The sequence below is a fragment of the Anas acuta genome, chromosome 1 (assembly GCF_963932015.1).
Source record: "Anas acuta chromosome 1, bAnaAcu1.1, whole genome shotgun sequence".
Classification (NCBI taxonomy): domain Eukaryota; kingdom Metazoa; phylum Chordata; class Aves; order Anseriformes; family Anatidae; genus Anas; species Anas acuta.
In genome coordinates, this window is record NC_088979.1 from 110,102,901 (window position 1) to 110,121,241 (window position 18,341).

Below are 18,341 nucleotides of genomic sequence, written 5' to 3' on the forward strand. Positions count from 1 at the left end.
AACTGTAAAAAGCTTATAATAATATTAAATACGGAAAATAATATGGTTTATTCCATCAGAATAGAATGGGTCTCCTTAAAAGAGTTACCTTTTACTCTTTCGATTTTTCTCTCTTCTCCCAGCCTGACTAATCCAGGGACATTGTTACTTTAAATAAAAAAGTTTGCCTACATTATGTAGTCTGTGGCTTTGGTGTGGGGGAAAAAAAAAGTGGAAAAATAATAACAATCTTTCCTTCTGCATGGGTAGGGTGTAGTTGCTATGCAGCTTTAGAAGAAAAAAAGGAAGAAGAAAGTCACATTCTCTATTATCTCCAAAAAAGAATACATGCCTTTTCAGCTCTATTTCCCCAAATATCTCCTAAATGCATCAAGGAGAGCAGGAAAAAACTATAAGTGAAATAATACCTTGTACTGGAACATTCCTTCATTTAGATAAAGTTATTACCTTAACCATGTCTCAAAGTACATATCTCCTTGATTTATTCTGGGAATTCATGTTTATGGTTGGGAACAAGCAATTTTGGTAAAGTACATATTTTATGTATTATTAAAACGCTGACCAAGCTTCAGTTTTTAAAATAGTTTGGGCTCACAGAAGGAGACTTTCAGGAACTTTTGAGGTAGGTCTTATTTTAAGAAAGTCTAAAGGAAACTTTCTGACATATTTTAAAGCAATGGGTATCTGGGCATTATATTTACCTTATATATAAGGGAATTATTATTGATTAGATAGTCATTTAGCAGTCACAATAGATACACTTAGATCACTGCTCATGAAAATCATCTTTCTATTTGTAAAAATAAGTCAAACTTTCAAACCCAAAGTCTGATACTTGAATGTGTGCGAAGGTACCTGAAAAAGTTAAAACTCTCATTACCTTAAGGTATTAAAAAAACTTACTGGAACTACACTCAAAAGTGAACACACTGAAACTGGGTAATAATACAACAACAGTAATATTTTGAGTGCAGTCTCTTATTTGTTACTTCCAGATTAAACATGCTATATGTGTTACCATTTCCTTCTGTGCAATTGGTATGTTGACTCTGAAAAGACAGCATTGCTTTTTTACAACACATTCATCAAAATCATCTCAAGTTTGATCTCCAGAGTGAGCTGAACTTTATCGCACTATAAAATATGAGGATCTTCTGGTATTTTGAGCTCACTTAATCACATGTATAAAATTAACTGTTGATTGATATTTACATTATTATGTAAAAATTAAATAATAATAATAATAATTATTTAAGTTATAAATTAAATGATAATAATATTTATTTAAATTCTATAAATTATTTTACAACTTTTTTTTAATTTCAACTGCTGAATAGCTAGAAAAAAACATTTAATAATACCTTTTTTCCTCAGGAGCCAACCTCTGCTATTGGTGGATTTAGCCTCCTTAGCTTTCTCTGATGTATGGAACTAGTAGGGTATTAAGTTTGTTGTCTTGATAGTTTGTAATGGTTGTATGCAATAGTTTGCATACCTCTCATGCCTGTATCTTTGAAAGAGTTTGAAAATGATTAATTCAAAACCATTAATGCACTTCTACATTTGTGCAGCTCTTCTATAGCAGTTACTGAAATATGTATTGTGCACACAGTTTTCCTTGGGGAAGATGGTATTGGCTACAGACAAAAACACAGTATCAGAAGAGACTGAACTATGCTTTTTTAATCAAATCTGCAAGGGTTGCTTAAACAGCATCCTATTTCTTGTCAAGATTTTTTGTTTCAGCAGGAATGACAATAGTAATAGCTCTGTAGGCTACTTTATTATTAAATACAAGTGAGAAGCTAGCTCTAAGTAACTGAAGAAAACTATTAGAAGACTGGTCAAACCAGACACCTAATGGAGCTGGCCTAGCTTACAACTTCTTTGGTAAACCCTTTGTGGTACCTAATTGATATTTAGAGGCAAGATTTCTTTTTCTCCTAATAGTAATTATATCAGTGTCATTAATAATGGCTGTTGCAAGGTCTTTAGGTTCCTTCCCAAAGGCAAAAATTATATCTGGGCAGAGTCTCTTAATTATTCACTCTCATTTTATACAGTTTGGAGACCTATTTTTTTCTCTTTTTAGAATCCTTCAGCCTTTCACAGTTCTTCCCTTGGGAAACTAGGTTAATAACAGCAGAATAGCAAAACTGAGAAGCTTGTTTAACATCACTTATTATGCTAAAATAAGCTAGGAGATTTCATTTTAATGATTATCTCCCAAAGCGCATTTGTAGTGATTATTTTTTAAAAACATTTGCCAGACATGGTTCATTTCCCAGGAGCTCTGAACAGCCAGGAATGCCAGAAGTGCTCCATGGAGCTCTGTGGGCTCACAGCAACACGCTGATCTGTTCCTGCTGCTTTGGTCAAACAGTAGGGTTTGTTTAGTACTACTGTCCAAAAGCTCTTAATATCCAAATTACTCAGGGCTCTCGTTTTTACAAGAACGTGCTGAAAATGTAACGAAAATGGCCCCTACATTTCTTGCTTCTGTTAATTTCTGGAACACTTTACTTATAGGCAGCATATTGCTACTTATCCCTCAACTAATTACAATAATTAAAAATTACAGGAGCAGATTTTTCATTTTAAAAAAGAACAATTAGCATAAGTTTAAGAACTGCTCAGTTGATCATTCAATACTAACACTGTAGTATTCACCATTTCCTACTGAGTATACATTAAAAAAAACTAATTGACTGGTCAGACACCTGAAGGGATCATATGCTCATCGCTGTTTTCCTGCTCCCTAACCCTGTCACCGATATTTACAAAACTTAGGAAGCTTGCAACAGCATCAAGCACAGTATGGCATGCCTAGCCATAATAAAAGGATATGCCTAGAGAAAGAAACAGTACATGCTAGCAATGCTGACACAACAGCACCAACTGAGATATGCCTGCTCCTGAACAATGTGACACAGTCCGCTAATTTTGTTTCACCTTCCCAAAACGTCACCTGGAAATTGAGAGGATTGTCTTAACTACATGATGTACTTATAAATACTGCCTGTCTTGACTAATGAAAATATGTGGCTTCTTCTCCTTGAGGTTAGGACTCCAGCTGATACTTGAGTAGGGACAGGTTTGGGGGCAGAGAGGAAAAAAGGAGAGAAAAGAAGCATGATGTACATATTGCCTGAGCAGTGCTGAATTCATCTAAAGAAAAGGATGACAAAATGTCTCCTTTGCTAAATCCACACAGCAACATCTGTTGTCCTAAACAGTGATGAGTCACACACCCTAAACTGGCAATTCACATGGGAGAAAATACAGAAATGAACCAACTTGGGCACGTGGGCAAAAGTGAGCGTGGCACGTCTCCAGGGCTCCCAGCAGCATGTTACTGCTGTGCCAGTCATCAGAGTGGCACTGAGCAGAACACCAGATTCTCTGTTCCTCAAAAAAATGTAGAAAAAATGGCAACAATATCATTGCATACCTTTCTACATACATTGAGTGCCATACCTTTTTGCTGTCAGAACACATAGTATGCAATATGTGATACATATGTTTTATGGCTTTGAAATAATATGGTGCATGTATTTCTGGACAGATAGATTTGCATTAAGCAACAGAATATTATTGTAGGTATACAATTCTGCAAGAGTAATTTAATTCCTCATTTAAAATTTTCCACATTAATTTTTGTAAAAATAGTTCTGTCTTTTAAGATTTGTTACACTTTGATGTGCTCAAATCTTCACATTATTCCTACCAAGTCAATTTCCTCAAGCTTTCTTACATATTTTCATACTCAAATTCAGGATGCTTCATTTTAATTCATACTAATAAATATTCAAACAAATAGCAGTGTTTGCTTTAATATTGGAATTTAAGTGAGCATCACTCCTCATAGAAGTTAATTAAATAGAGCTGTAGATTGATAGAAAAATTAACAAGGTCATATTTGTTTCCAATTCTTTAAATCTGGTACTTTATCTACCTGCTTCATTGGCTCTTCATCTCTTTTCAAACTCTCATTGGGAAACTATTTTTCCCCCTGTCTCTACTGCTTGGTTATTTTCTCACCTTTACTTATTAATCCAATGCTAAATAATAGTGGAGCGGAGGAAAAGTCAGATCTGACATCCTACATATCTTGTCTTATCACTGTCATGTAGAGGTGGGTTAAAATTTTTATGTGAAAACTGCCTGTAAGTTACGAATTGAATCTGCCACCAAAACGAAGCATTTTATCAAAGGGATTTGGCTTTAGTGCAAATTTCACCAATGGACAAGAAAGCAAAGAACCATCAGCCAGTCTTTCCATCCTGCATCCTGCTCCAGAAGATGCTTTCTATTTGCAGATGTCATTGCAATGCCTTGGATATTGCTTGGATGAATCCTATAAAATCTCTTCCCTATAGACCAACTTTATCAGCTAATTATTTATTATCTTGTAACGGAAAATACAATCCAGCTGGTGTATTTAGGCCATATGGGAGAACTTAAAACTTAATATAGTTTCTGATATGTATACAGCTTTGTATGCTTAACACAGCTCTCAAGGAACATTAATTTTTGATGATTAACTTCGAGGGTTTGGGTGGAAAAGGGGAGGAATAAGCATTTTCCAGTTCAGCCGCACCACCTGAAGTGCAGCTGGTATGGTTTATACCACTGTGTACTGTGCTTCCTTTCCCATGAGAGAATTCCTACAGAAGGACTCAGCTTCACTGCAAGGCTGTGGCAAGGTCATATCAGCCTTCATCTGACTTGAGCATGCAACCTTTGTAAAGGTGATCAGATTATGATGCCCTGGAATCTTTCACACTGTAAAAGCTTTAGTCAGTGTCTGAGTAATAGTGTTAAAGTATAAAGAAAAAAATTGATTTCTTTTAGCAAAGAAACAGAGATTATATTGATATCTGGAGTTTGATTTTTGAAGGGAAAGACAACAATGCCTATGAAAGAATCTTTTCTTCTAAAAGTACTTTGCTGTTTGTGGAAGATATTAAAGGACTGTAAAATAGAATGGATAAATAACAGACTGTAGAACAGGGTAGACATCCTGTAGCAAGAGAGATAACTTGCAAATGTTTAGTATCTGTGAGGACTACAAAGAAGGTCTTTGAAGAAATGCTTTACAGAGTACATCTTAGATCTCTAAGGTCAAACACTTAATGGATTCTTTGTGTGCTGCAGTAAAGACTCACTTATTGTCTAAAGTGACAAATGTTGCTAACTGTAGCTTTTTCAGAATGATTCCAAAGCTACTGGAAATAAGATATTTCAACGACAAAGCCCCAACATGCAGTATTACTTTAGGATCATATTCTCTCTCTGGGTATACCATGTAACTATGCAACAGAAAACTTCTGCTCTTCACTGTGACAGAAACCCATAGCATCTTGGACTAAATTTCTTACAATTTTTGTTTACTTCGCAGGCCAAGTCAGCTCTCAAATTATGTCCTAGGTCACCTTATGTTTCCTACATTTCTGGCTGAAAAGCTGCAGAATAGTGACCCCTTGTCAGCCAACCCCGCAAACATGTGTGAGTGTATTCCTAGAACAAAAAATATGTAGGATACATATAGAACTGGCTTACAATTAAATTTTGCTATTTTCTCAAGATTTTCATTTTTAGGGACTGACAAAGGCAAACAATATTTTGTTAAAGTTATGAGTATTTTTCAGCAATTCACTGAAGAAATGAAGGTCATATGGAAGAGAGTGCTTTAAAGCAGTCAAATTACTGAGCTGCTTTATTATATTTTTGAATGAATGTATGGCTTCCATACTTGTAAGCTTGTTGATAGTTTTGTATAACTTTTCTACTTTATTTCTCTATTACTTGGTAGCATCTTTCTCGGAAGATGAGAAACTATTTTTCACAAAGAGATAAGAGGCTTGATCCCATGGTTTCCATGGCGTACAAATTGTATCACACAAGACTGCAAATAAAACTTTCATGAAGATCTAGCACAGTCTAGTCTTATTCCCTTGTTCTGCTTGTTGTGGATATGCATGGGAGGATGCTTCTGTGTATTCTGAGTTCACCACCACTAATTTATCCTACTTATAAAATCGTTGGAAACAGTCCCATTTTGTGAATTGTCCACGGTATTTTGTTAGATGGCTACTGGATTTCTGTAAGCTTACAGATCTTTCACTAAACCATGGGAGCACATGTCAAGAAATGACTTCCATTTACAAGTTGCAGAATTCCTACTGGTTATAATTAAAAGAAAGCATGCTCCCTTAGGGTCCCCAGTGTCTTCATAATTTTGCAAACGTCACCAAGGAGTCTTATAAGAAATAGATGTTCATAGTTATAAAAATTTTAAATCCTGCAGGGTTCTTCAAAGTTTCTCAAAGTTAAGAAATGGATACAACCTGTTGAGACCAGAATATTGAGTGTTTGTATTTGATGGAAACATTCAATTCCTTATATTGTATGTAAGAACAAAACCTCTTTTCTAACAGAAATGACAGGTAATGAAGGATTGAGAAAGGACTGTAAACTCTGTTTCTTTTTACTAATTCTTTTGTATAACAGTACCTAATACAAATGCACATGTTTGTTCATTTTTATTGTTTCCTTAAGACATTAAGAAATTTTCTGAGCTTTTAATATTTAACTTGTTTTTGAGCTTTAGCTCAACTTTTTATTCTCCAGAGGAGGGTCGTCTTTGTGGTAAATTCATACTAAATTTGGTTAAATTATTTTCCTTTTATCACATTTCTTGTAATTTTGCAACACCATCCCTATTTTTGTCACTTCTGATAATAGGAATGGTGATATTTTCCCCTTTTGGGGTCATTAGGAAGCCTGAAAGATTACACTTGCTGTATCTACCCCTGACATTACACAGACTGTGCTATTTAATATGTGGAGTTTCAAGGTGAAGAAGACGGAATTTGTTAAAGTTCATGTTAATATTTTCCGACTTTGAGGTAGACACTCCTTTTTTTTTTTTTTTTTTTTTTTAAACATACAAATCCCATTTGCATTTGGCCACTATACTTACCCAGGAGTATAGTTGTAATGTATGCTTCTTCAGCAATATTTAAATGTAATTAAAGTGGTAAAGAATCACATTTTGTAATTTAATACTGCAAATCAACAGAGTGTTTTGCAGTATGAGATTATTAATCTCTCTAGAATGTGGTCTTCAAGAATGTGCTCTTGCAAATCTGTCACATAGCTGTTCTGCTCAAATAAGTGGCTTTGTTACTGTTAGGTGCTAGAGTGTTTGTCTCTCATTCCATCTATTACATAGCACTGACAGAGAGCGTGTAAGTTCTACCTTAACAACAAAAGGTCTACTGGAGAGCTATGCATGTAGTCCAGTTAGTTACTTAGGGAGAAAATAATCCCTGAACAACAGTACTGGAAGATTCCAGCAGTGCATTTATCTCCCCACGCCTAAGAGGGAGGAGAAGTTAATAGTTAAACAATACTCCTTATGCATTACAAAAGGTGAAAATAGAAAATGGTTCTTTTTTTTTTTTTTTGTAGAAATGGACAGGAGCAGTTAAAACTATATATATCACAGGGCCACAAAGCCTGTTTCTCTAGTCTTGTATAATGGACAGGACTTACCAATATGTAGATCTCTAAGAAGAGCTATTTGCCTTGTCACTCAGTATTGACAGATATTGGCAGATGATCTATTGATATAAGATTTTTATAAATATGAGCTTTGTAATTTAACATCCATATGAATGGTTTTGGATATTTGTTCCCATATAATTGAACAAAAACTTGCTATTTATCTATTTTAATTCACCTGGTTATTTTAATATAAATAAACAAAAAAGGGCAGTGCTAGTCATAGTATAGTTTCCTATGGTAATGGATCAAAACTTGAAAGAGTTCCATCATTGTAGGAAAATAAAGTTTCCTTGCTTGACTGCCAAATGTTCTAAACAAACTGTTTTCTCCCTCTAGCTATACTATTAAAATTACTTGGATTTTCCCCAGTTTACCCTTTTTTTCTGCATCATTAAAGCTGCATAATCTCAATAGAGAAGGGCAGCCAAGGAAGGAAATTCTGGTATTTACAGAGCCTATCATCCCTAAATCTGTCTTTCATGCCTTGGCTTATATTACTGTTCTTCGTGGTCTTCTCACTTATCCATTAGTTCCATTGTGACTTTTAGATGGGGACAAAGAAACAGCAAGAACTGATTTAGCAGATTATTCTTTAAGATATGCACATCAAGAAATTCTTTCCTATGTTTCAAGGAATAAAGACATTGATTTGCACTAAATTTTTACACTAGTGCTAGGCCCTGTAGCTAACTGGGAACAATTAAATGTTCTACATGTATGCTTTGGAAAAAGCAGGCTTCAGATTATGCTTTTGTAGGACATGCTGTCTGTCACCTCGTACCTTTTCCTGTAATGCATGTTGTTGCCCACTGCCATGCAGTTTCTATCTCTTGTAACCCCCTAAATGAGGCTAATGAACTCTATCATTTAAGCACAGATTATTGCTAAATAATAGCACAAAATGAAATTACATTGATGTTCTCCTTAGATATATTGTTTCAGTGCCACTTCAATGTAAAGCTTTTACAGTCTATGCATCAAAATATGCTCAATTATACAATCCATTTATCCGTGTTCATAATTGCTGCTACTATGAGACAGGTATATCTACTGCCTGCCTGCTGCTCTATTTGGTTCTGACATGAAACAAGACAGTCATTAACAAGTCAGAAGTGCAACAACAAAAAATCTGTAAAAAATCCAACAAAAAATGTCTGCTTATAAAGCATTGTATATGGGATTGAGTGAAAGGTTTAAAATACTATTTTTTTAAATACAAAAATAACAAAACATATTGATCTTTAGGAACTGAGTTGGGGTGATGCTGTAAGTGTGACCTACTTTCTCATAGTACTTGATCTCGTAGTCCAGAATGGCTCCATGGGGAAAGTCCGGCTCTTGCCAGGAGAGGGCAATGCTGTTTTGGGAAGCCCAGTCCTTCCTTACCATACCTATCAAGGAGGGTGCTGAAAGGGAAAAGGATAACTAAGGGTTAAAGACGAAGCACACGGTTTATCCTTTCATCCCACTGTCTTAGGATACCAACCCGTGGTAACTTTGACTGACCTCCAGGCAGAAAAGCATGACAGATGGCAATTCTCAGGGAAACCATATAACCTGGAATTAACATTGCAAGTACACACCAGTAACTCCTTCATTAAAGTGCAGACCAGCTTCTGAAAAATAGCTATATACAAAAATACAGAAATGTCTTTTCTGTGTCTCCCAGAAAAAGGGGCCCGTGCCAGTCCCCACCGCTGGCTGTGCACAACCAGGATGCGCTGCTGGCTCTGAGGACATCGCATCCAGAGCAGAGCCATGTTTCAGAAACAGTAAATTCAAAACTCAGGATACTCTGCTTTAAATGTCATAGTTCAGCTGTGTAAAATGTACATTTGATTTACCCCTAGGGGTAAAATAACGTGACACAACTTAAAACAGATGTAATACGTTCTGTTTCTGCTAGCTGGGCTGACAGAAACAAGAGTGTTTCAGCCCGTCAGGGAGGTGGCTGTGTGTATGTAATACCCAGCTTGTTTGAGGAGGCCAAGGGCAGGGACAGGGTTATGGGCAAGCCATGGCAGCAAAGGTGCCCGAAGCCTACCTGAAGCACTTGACAGTGTAGGTCTGTGGCAGTGCAGTGAGCAGGAACCGTTTCCAGCAGTTTATGGAAGGGGCCTAACATGGGTGGATGCACCCAAGAGCCAAACTATCTCACTGTGGGGCTAAGTGATTTTAAGAATTGGATTTGCTGCCCTTTTGGAGAAGAAGGATCAGTGCCTACTATGTAATAATGTCAAATGGTGCAAAAATTCAATTCTGGAAAACTCTTTGCTTATTTTATTAATCTGGTCGAGTATGGCAAAGAAAGCCTAGTATTCTCCTGACACTAAAGCTGCTTTACTTGTATTGACGTGCAGCTTTCCCAAATGTCACAACAAAACCAATCACATTGTTCAACAGTCTTGAAGACAACCGAGAAGGTTGAACAAACCAGCTCCCAAGCAGCACATCTGGGTCCTGACAACTTCCTGAGGTTGTCTCCCACAAAACACGTGCTTCCAGTGGTTCACAGCTTACCCTATTTGTCATTCAAGTAACATATACCACTTTATTACACACCCTCCCCCACTCCTCTCTTTTATGAATCTTACTTAACCTCTTCTAAGCTTCTAAGGAGCTGTCTCCTACAAATAACACGCTTTTATGACTTCAGGTTTTATCTTTTGGGTGAAGGAGTCTCCCTAGGAAAATAAAACAAGAATCTGCATCTAGTCACAAAATTCTGTGCCTTTGTTTTCTTTCTTGTAAATATTTCAGGATGTTTAAGAGATGAAAACAATCAATAAACTCTAGAAAGCAAACAAACACTAAAGAAAACAAAACCGATTGTTTTCCTTTGAAAGAAGGGAAGCTCTACACACAGACATGCATATAACAATCTCCTTCTCTGTGACAGTGAGAGAAAATAAACTTCTATCCACTTTCAGTCCTCCCTGTGGATAACTATAGTGTAGTATAACAATCCAGTCCACTTTCATGTAAAAAAAGCCAACAGCCCAACACATGATACTGAATTAAAAAAAAAAAAAAAATACACATACCAACAATGATATTAAGTGTATAAAATAGCTTACACAAGAAACTTTTCCACACCTGTAATTATGCCATTTAACCACAGGTTAACGAAGGGAATGAGTGAAAAAAAAAAAAAAAAAAGAAAAAAGAAAAGAAAAAGAATTCCTGCCTTGCTGAATAAAGGATTAACGTATTTTTCAGGAAGCCCTTAAACAGTATAATGGAAGTACAAATAAATAAAAGGCATTCATAAATTTTGGGCAAAAATGTTATCCCTGGGTACATATAAATACTCCCCCAGTTAAAATGATATTTTTGTTCTTGAAAATTGAGGGTGAAGCTGAGCTCTCGTAATTTTACTCTGGGGTAAAATCAGCTACTCCAAGCAGGGAACACAGACCAGTCTGTTTAAAGGAAATCACGAGGTAGCAAAAACGGATTTGTATTTGTGAAACACTGATCAAGGGCCTATGAGGGCAATTCCTCATATACAGTTGTTTACTGTTTGTTGTTTTCAGTCATTCACTGGCATCAAGATGTGATTTAGAGGTGGAGTCTATGGGAGCTTTGCAGATTTGTCTGATACACCCTGTGTGCCTGTTCATGCCTGATGGACCTCCTCAGCTGGGCCACCTTCCTCAGCACACTGTGGCTTCATCACACTGTGTTGTGGGTTTATTAATCTAATAACCAAATCCTTGCAAAAAAATCCAGTTTGATTAGAGAAAACACCAGGTTAAAATGCAAATATAATTATACGCACGGTCTTTCTGGGCTTTTCAAAATACAAACCACTGGTATTACACTTCTTCATATTATGACCTAACCTTTGTATGCTTTTCATACACACTGCATGTGGTGCATTTTTCTTTGAGTTCTGATTTAAAAACTAATATGACAATTTAAGTTTGTATTCAGCCTGAGTTCACTGCAGTGACTCTTCCATTTGAGCAAGTGCATGTCACAGAATCACAGAATTGTGTAGATTGGAAGAGACCTCAAGATCATCGAGTCCAACCTCTGACCTAACACTAACAAGTCCTCCACTAAACCATATCGCTAAGTTCAACATCTAAACGTCTTTTAAAGACCTCCAGGGATGGTGACTCCACCACTTCCCTAGGCAGCCCATTCCAATGCCTCACAACCCTCTCGGTCAAGAAGTTCTTCCTAATATCCAACCTAAAACACCCCTGGCACAACTTTAGCCTGTTCCCCCTTGTCCTGTCACCAGGCACGTGGGAGAATAGACCAACCCCCACCTTGCTACAGCCTCCTTTAAGGTACCTGTGGAGAGCAATAAGGTCACCCCTGAGCCTCCTCTTCTCCAGGCTGAACAAGCCCAGCTCCCTCAGCCGCTCCTCGTAGGACTTGTTCTCCAGGCCCCTCAGCAGCTTCGTCGCCCTTCTCTGGACCCGCTCGAGCACCTCGATGTCCTTCTTGTAGCGAGGGGCCCAAAACTGAACACAGTACTCGAGGTGCGGCTTCACCAGAGCCGAGTATAGGGGGACAATCATTTCCTTAGCCCTGCTGGCCACACTGCCAGGATGCCATTGGCCTTCTTGGCCACCTGAGCACACTGCTGGTTCATACTGTTAGTGTTAGGTCAGAGGTTGGACTCGATGACCTTGAGGTCTCTTCCAACCTAGAAATTCTGTGATTCTGTGATTCTGTGACTATCCACCAATACTCCCAGGTCCTTCTCCGCCAGGCAGCTTTCCAACCACTCATCTCCCAGCCTGTAGCTCTGCTTGGGGTTATTGTGCCCCAGGTGCAGGACCCGGCACTTGGCCTTGTTGAACTTCATGCAGCTGACCTCAGCCCATCGGTGCAGCCTATCCAGATCCTCCTGCAGAGCCTTCCTACCCTCAAGCAGATCGACACACGCACCTAGCTTGGTGTCATCTGTGAACTTACTGAGGGTGCACTCGATCCCCTCATCCAGATCATCAATAAAGATATTAAAGAGGACTGGCCCCAGTACCGAGCCCTGGGGCTCATAACACAGTCTTGGTGTAACAGAAGATCAGCTCAAACACTCAGTATCAGAAGCAGCCCATGTCTTCTTCCCAGGAAACAACTCAGTAGCAAAGTAATGGAAGAAAAGAAAAGATTACTTCAGCCCTCCTGTAAACCAGCTCTGCTTGACCTGCACTTGAAACCGAAAATCCTATGCAGCAAGGCTCATGTCACACCCGTACCAAAGCACCATCAAAATGTGAAGGTACTTACATAAGGCTCCGAATACAAGAAGAATAATTTTGTTTGTACTAGGGTACCGAGTAAAAATTAGGACTTTTTCTTTTTTAAGGCTTTTTTTTTTGAAGCCTCAAAAGACTTATCATTAACTATTTCTTAATTGTTCAGAAGGATGATCCTACTATTTGTCACACACAGATTATCTATTCAAATCTCAGAGGAAATAATTACTTAGAAAAAGAAAAGGATTCCAGTCAGAAAGTTATTGTTTGAAGAAATGGGCAAATAAGACTAAGTAATTAAAAGCCGCAGCTAGCTCAGTTTCTATTTCTTTAGTTCTTGTGAAGTGTTTTTAAACAGTACTTTCTGTGAAGAAATTTCAGCTTCTTATATGAGTTGCTCACTAGAGCAGAAGTTATTTAGACCCTAAAGATCCTACCCATTTATTGCTTGAGCTCTCTAACTGTGAAATTGTAAGATAGGTAAATCCTATTTGCTCATTTATAAAGATTTCTCTAATGTTCCTATGATGAATCAATGGGACGTTCTTATAATTAGTTGTTTCAAATCCAGAAGCTGCAGGAGAGCTCTAATTTGGTTACCCAATGAAACCATTTGGAAAAAAAAAAATGCTTAGAAGCCCAGCATGGCTTTTAATCACTTTAATGGCAGCATTTTCTTGCCATTGGTACTAAGCTGAAGGATGGTTTCTGGCTCTTGAGCTCAGTGTTGATCTCTGTTTCGTACTGAGGATTCTTTGCACCATCTGCTCTCTATGTTTTCCTCTACACTGTTATAAATTTCTTGAATTGCAATGAGTCATCTACAGTTCTGTCAGCTCCTCATTTAATTTAGTCTGATAAGTTCCTTTGTTTTTTCAGAATTGAATTGAAAGTTCATTCTTTAATTCAGAGCGAGCTTTTTTTATTCTAAATGCCTTTGGCTTCTCTCCTTTTCAGAATCCCTTTTCTCATACACTACATAGAAGGCAGAAAATGTGTATTTCAAACGATGGTTGGAATTCAGTATCGTTTCTCTAGAGAGTTTCTCTTCTTCCTAGATTGACTTCCATTATCTGTAACTGATTTCAAAACAGTGATCTGTAGGAGAAGCTTTTATCCTTGAGTCCATGTTCTAATTTTCAAATTTCTTGTTTCATATTGTTAAAAGTAGGCACAGAATTTCCAACATTTCTTACCTGGTTTCTGGGGCTAAACGAATTTGATATATTGCCCACTCATTATAAAGAAGCCTTAGACCCAGCAGTTGCTGATAGCAAAAGCTAACCTGATGTCTGTCTTTATTTGGACTACTCTACCTCTCTAGTATCTCATTTCAAATCTTATTTCTCTAGCAAAGAGAAACCATGTCAGCGCACTGGCATTTTACTGGCTGTCGGAACAGGCCCTACTAGGAATGTGTAAACACATTTGTGTTAAAAAACTACCATCAAACAAACAAGATAAGCTACATCATCATTCTCCCCTTTCCTCCTTTCCTCCCTGCACTGCGTCTGTTTTGCCAAGGTGAATGAAGTGTCAGCACACACAAATCTGGGGCTGCAAAGGGATGTGAAGTGCACACGTGGTGTGGTGAGGACTGCAACTCAGGTCATTTAGACACCATCCTCACAGGAAGGCTAATGAGCTTCATGTGTAAAATACTGCTATTGGGAATAATGTGGTTTAATTTACTTACGCGTTTCTATACCATCACCATTACCAATAATAATCAGAATTGCAATAAATACAGGTTATTCTTTCCTTGAGACCCCTGCCTGCTTCAAGACACAGGAAAGACTATACTCACTGAAATATAGAGCTTTATCACATTTTCTGAATAAAGCTTTCCCAGCAAAGGAAGGAATCTGGCCTTCACCCTACCTGTTCTTTCTCTCCTTCCTTGGCTACTTCCCAACTGAAGTTGAGAGAGAACACTGACTGAGGCCCTCTCAGCAACCAGTCTTTTTTTTGCAAACTCATTAATTGAATCCTCCTAGTTTCCTATGACACAGAGGAAGAAACATACTTTAGCATCCTCCATGGAGCCTGCTTTCCTCTTGTCATTACATTAAGGGAAGGACCGTTGCAGGTGGAAGAGTCACAGAATCATTAAGGTTGGGAAAGACCTCCACGGTCATTTGTTCCAACCATCACCCTGCCACCAATGTCACCTGCTAAATCATGACCCTAAGCACCACGTCCAACCTCTCCTTGAACACCCCCAGGGACAGTGACACCACCATCTCCCTGGGCAACCCATTCCAAAGCTTGACTACTCTTTCTGAGAAGAAATGTCTCCTAATTTCTAACCTAAACCTCCTCTGGCTAAACTTGAGGCCACTCCCTCTAGTCCTATCATTAGTTACCTGCGAGAAGAGGCCAACCCCCAGCTCCCCACACCTTCCTTTCAGGTAGTTGTAGAAAGCAATAAGGTTACCCCTGAGCCTCCTCTTCTCCAGATTAAACAACTCCAGTTCCCTCAGCCGCTCCTCGTAGGACTTGTGATCCAGGCCCTTCACCAGCTTCATAGCCTTTCTCTGGACACACTCAAGCACCTCGATGTCTTTCTTGTAGTGAGGGGCCCAAAACTGAATACAGTACTCGAGGTGCGGCCTCACCAGAGCAGAGTACAGGGGGACGATCACCTCCGTGGTCCATGACTACACTATTCTTGATACAAGTGAGGATGCTGTTGGCCTTCTTGACCACCTGGGCACACTACCAGGTTGTGTTCAGGTGAGTATCAACCAGCACCCCCAGATCCTTTTCCTCTGCAAAAGCTTTTCAGCCACTCTCCCCCAAGCCTGTAGTGCTGCATGGGGTTGTTGTGGCCACAGTGCAGGAGCCAGCACTTAGCCATGCTGAACCTCATCCCATTGGCCTCTGTTCATCGACCCAACCTGTCCAGGTCCCTCTGCAGTGCCTCCATACCCTCTGGCAGATCGACAAGAAGAAATATCAGTGCTGTGAGGACTAATTTAAGTTGACTTTGGTTTCATGAAGACATGGTTTCATGTCTGTGTTGGTCAGAAAGCTAAAGAAGATGGGTTTACTGTTCTTTAAAAGAAAAAAAAAACATTTTCAAGCTTATAATATATAACAGGTAAATGGTATCAATTAATTTACACATGAAACTATGCATAACACTACAAAAGCTATGGGTACCTAATTATCCAAACGCCATTCAACAGAAATTTTAGGAAATTAATGAAACAGATTATGGTGTAAGTACATTAACTTTCTAATGTTTTGTCCTATTGCTTAATTACGATGCTATAAAGTTATTTAGTAAAGCACCAATAGTATTACATTATAAGGCTAAAAATTGTCTAGATTTGTATTTCTCATTATAAATACAGCCATACTGTATTTATAAATAAAAAGTGTCTTTTTTTTTTCAAACCATATGGACTATTTCAAACAGTATGGACTATTTATAACTGTTAATCATAGAGATGTACCAAGGTCCAGTATTATTCTGGGTACTAAAAACCTTTCCACTTCTTTCTATACCAGAAAATGCTATTATATTTACTCATTATTTCTCTAGCCTAGATTCTGTAACTATATTAGAATTTCTATACTATTTGATGCTGAGTATGATTTTATATTATACATAGCAATAAATGAACTCTGGGTTTTTATTCGTGATCCCACACTTGGAAAAATTGTTATTTCAGGACAAAAAAGGAAAAAAATATTGATTTTACTTCTGATTCTGGAAAGTCTGTAAGGGAGATAATAAGCAATAAAAAGATTTTTTTTCTTAGGGGAGACATATTACTCCAGTAGCAGAACTGGAAGTAATGAAATAACATTTCCTGATCAATGATAATGTCTTCTGTATTATTAGCATTTGTGCTATTTACCAAGGAAGGATTTACCAGGGAAGCTGAGGCCAAAACCCTTCAGCCTTCATCACTAATGCTACCTGTGATACATATTCTTGGTCAAATGACAAGTATACAGTAGTGCTGCCAATTGTCTCCAGCAGCCTTCGTTCCTACACTATGATTATTAGCCCTCCAGCAGAATTCATTTCATTCTTTCTTTCTTTTGTGTTTGTTTGTTAATATTTCTATCTTTGTAGGATAAGGGAAGAGACTATTTTATGAGTGAGGAATGTGATAGGGGTTCAGGAGACCTACGTTTGTATCTTTTCTGGTCACACTTTAGAGATTTTCTTTAATATCTGTGACTGAGATATCCTAACCTACAACAGGAATGTCAATACTTCCATTACTTCCAGTATGAAAGCACTTCTATATAAGTGTTTATATGGGGGGCTGTATAAAGGCTAAGAATTTTTAGATTAAGCACAAGTTCACATAGAAAATCTCCAGTAAGTATGAACATATTTTTTTTTTTTTTAATAAAAAATGTAGTCTCTAATGAATCACTATATTTTAAAGATGTGTACATGGCTGAAACATCTTTGTGTTTATCCTTAATTCGGTAATAATTACCTTTCTTATCATACAAGGCTGCTTCCAATTAGTACAGGGACTAGATAAGATACTTGATTCTTCACATAATAGAGTTTCTTATCTTCCTAATCACTTCAGTGGTAATTTACAGTTATAATGCTTGGAGGGTATACTATTACTGGCTCGAACTTTGGAGTTCAAAGTTGAATATGGACTTTTCCTGACAAGGCATTAGCAAATTAACAACCTGGGGTGTAAAATAATGTTTTTAGTTTATATTCTTACACTAGTTCCCTAAAGGTTTGCATTCAAAAGACAGCATACCAGTACACTTCTTTTGAAGCACTTCATTTACTGAAAAAATATGCCTCCAGCAAGCTATAATTACTATCTTTCCCTCCATTTTAAATTCTTTCCCCTTGCATATTTTCTTTGCTTGCTCAGAAATGGTGGAAAGAAGCCAAGTGAACTTAATCCCATTATTAAAAAACAGATTCTGCTACAGTGTTCTGGGCTAAAGGTTATGGCAGATGTAACCCCCAAATCTCTTCCAGGCTAAATGCAGATTCAACATCATTTTTTTCTACTACGTTCCGTAACACAATTCTTTCACAGAATCACAGAATTTTACAGAATTTCTATGTTGGAAGAGACCGCAAGATCATTGAGTCCAACCTCTAACCTAACACTAACAGTCCCCACTAAACCATATCCCTAAGCTCTACATCTAAACGTCTATATCTAAAGACTTCCAGGGATGGTGACTCCACCACTTCCCTGGGCAGCCCGTTCCAATGTCTAACAACCCTTTCGGTAAAGAAGTTCTTCCTAACATCCAGCCTAAAACTCCCCTGGCGCAAGTTAAGCCCATTCCCCCTTGTCCTGTCACCAGGCACGTGGGAGAACAGCCCAACCCCCACCTCACTACAGCCTCCTTTAAGGTATCTGTAAAGAGCAATAAGGTCACCCCTGAGCCTCCTCTTCTCCAGGCTGAACAAGCCCAGCTCCTTCAGCCGCTCCTCGTAGGACTTGTTCTCCAGGCCCCTCAGCAGCTTCGTCGCCCTTCTCTGGACCCGCTCAAGCACCTCGATGTCCTTCTTGTAGCGAGGGGCCCAAAACTGAA

The 18,341-nt window shown here is 38.1% G+C and overlaps 1 protein-coding gene across 12 annotated transcripts in view; it reads right to left on the bottom strand.

The window, feature by feature from the left end:
* The window catches only part of EPHA6 (EPH receptor A6), a 521,188-nt gene that overhangs the window by 160,615 nt on the left and 342,232 nt on the right, over positions 1 to 18,341 (bottom strand). For all 12 annotated transcript variants that reach the window (XM_068692642.1, XM_068692557.1, XM_068692578.1 and 9 more), the window contains one exon: positions 8,854 to 8,978. In XM_068692642.1, coding sequence (XP_068548743.1) covers positions 8,854 to 8,978 — 125 coding nt within the window. The remainder of the gene's footprint in view (positions 1 to 8,853; positions 8,979 to 18,341) is intronic.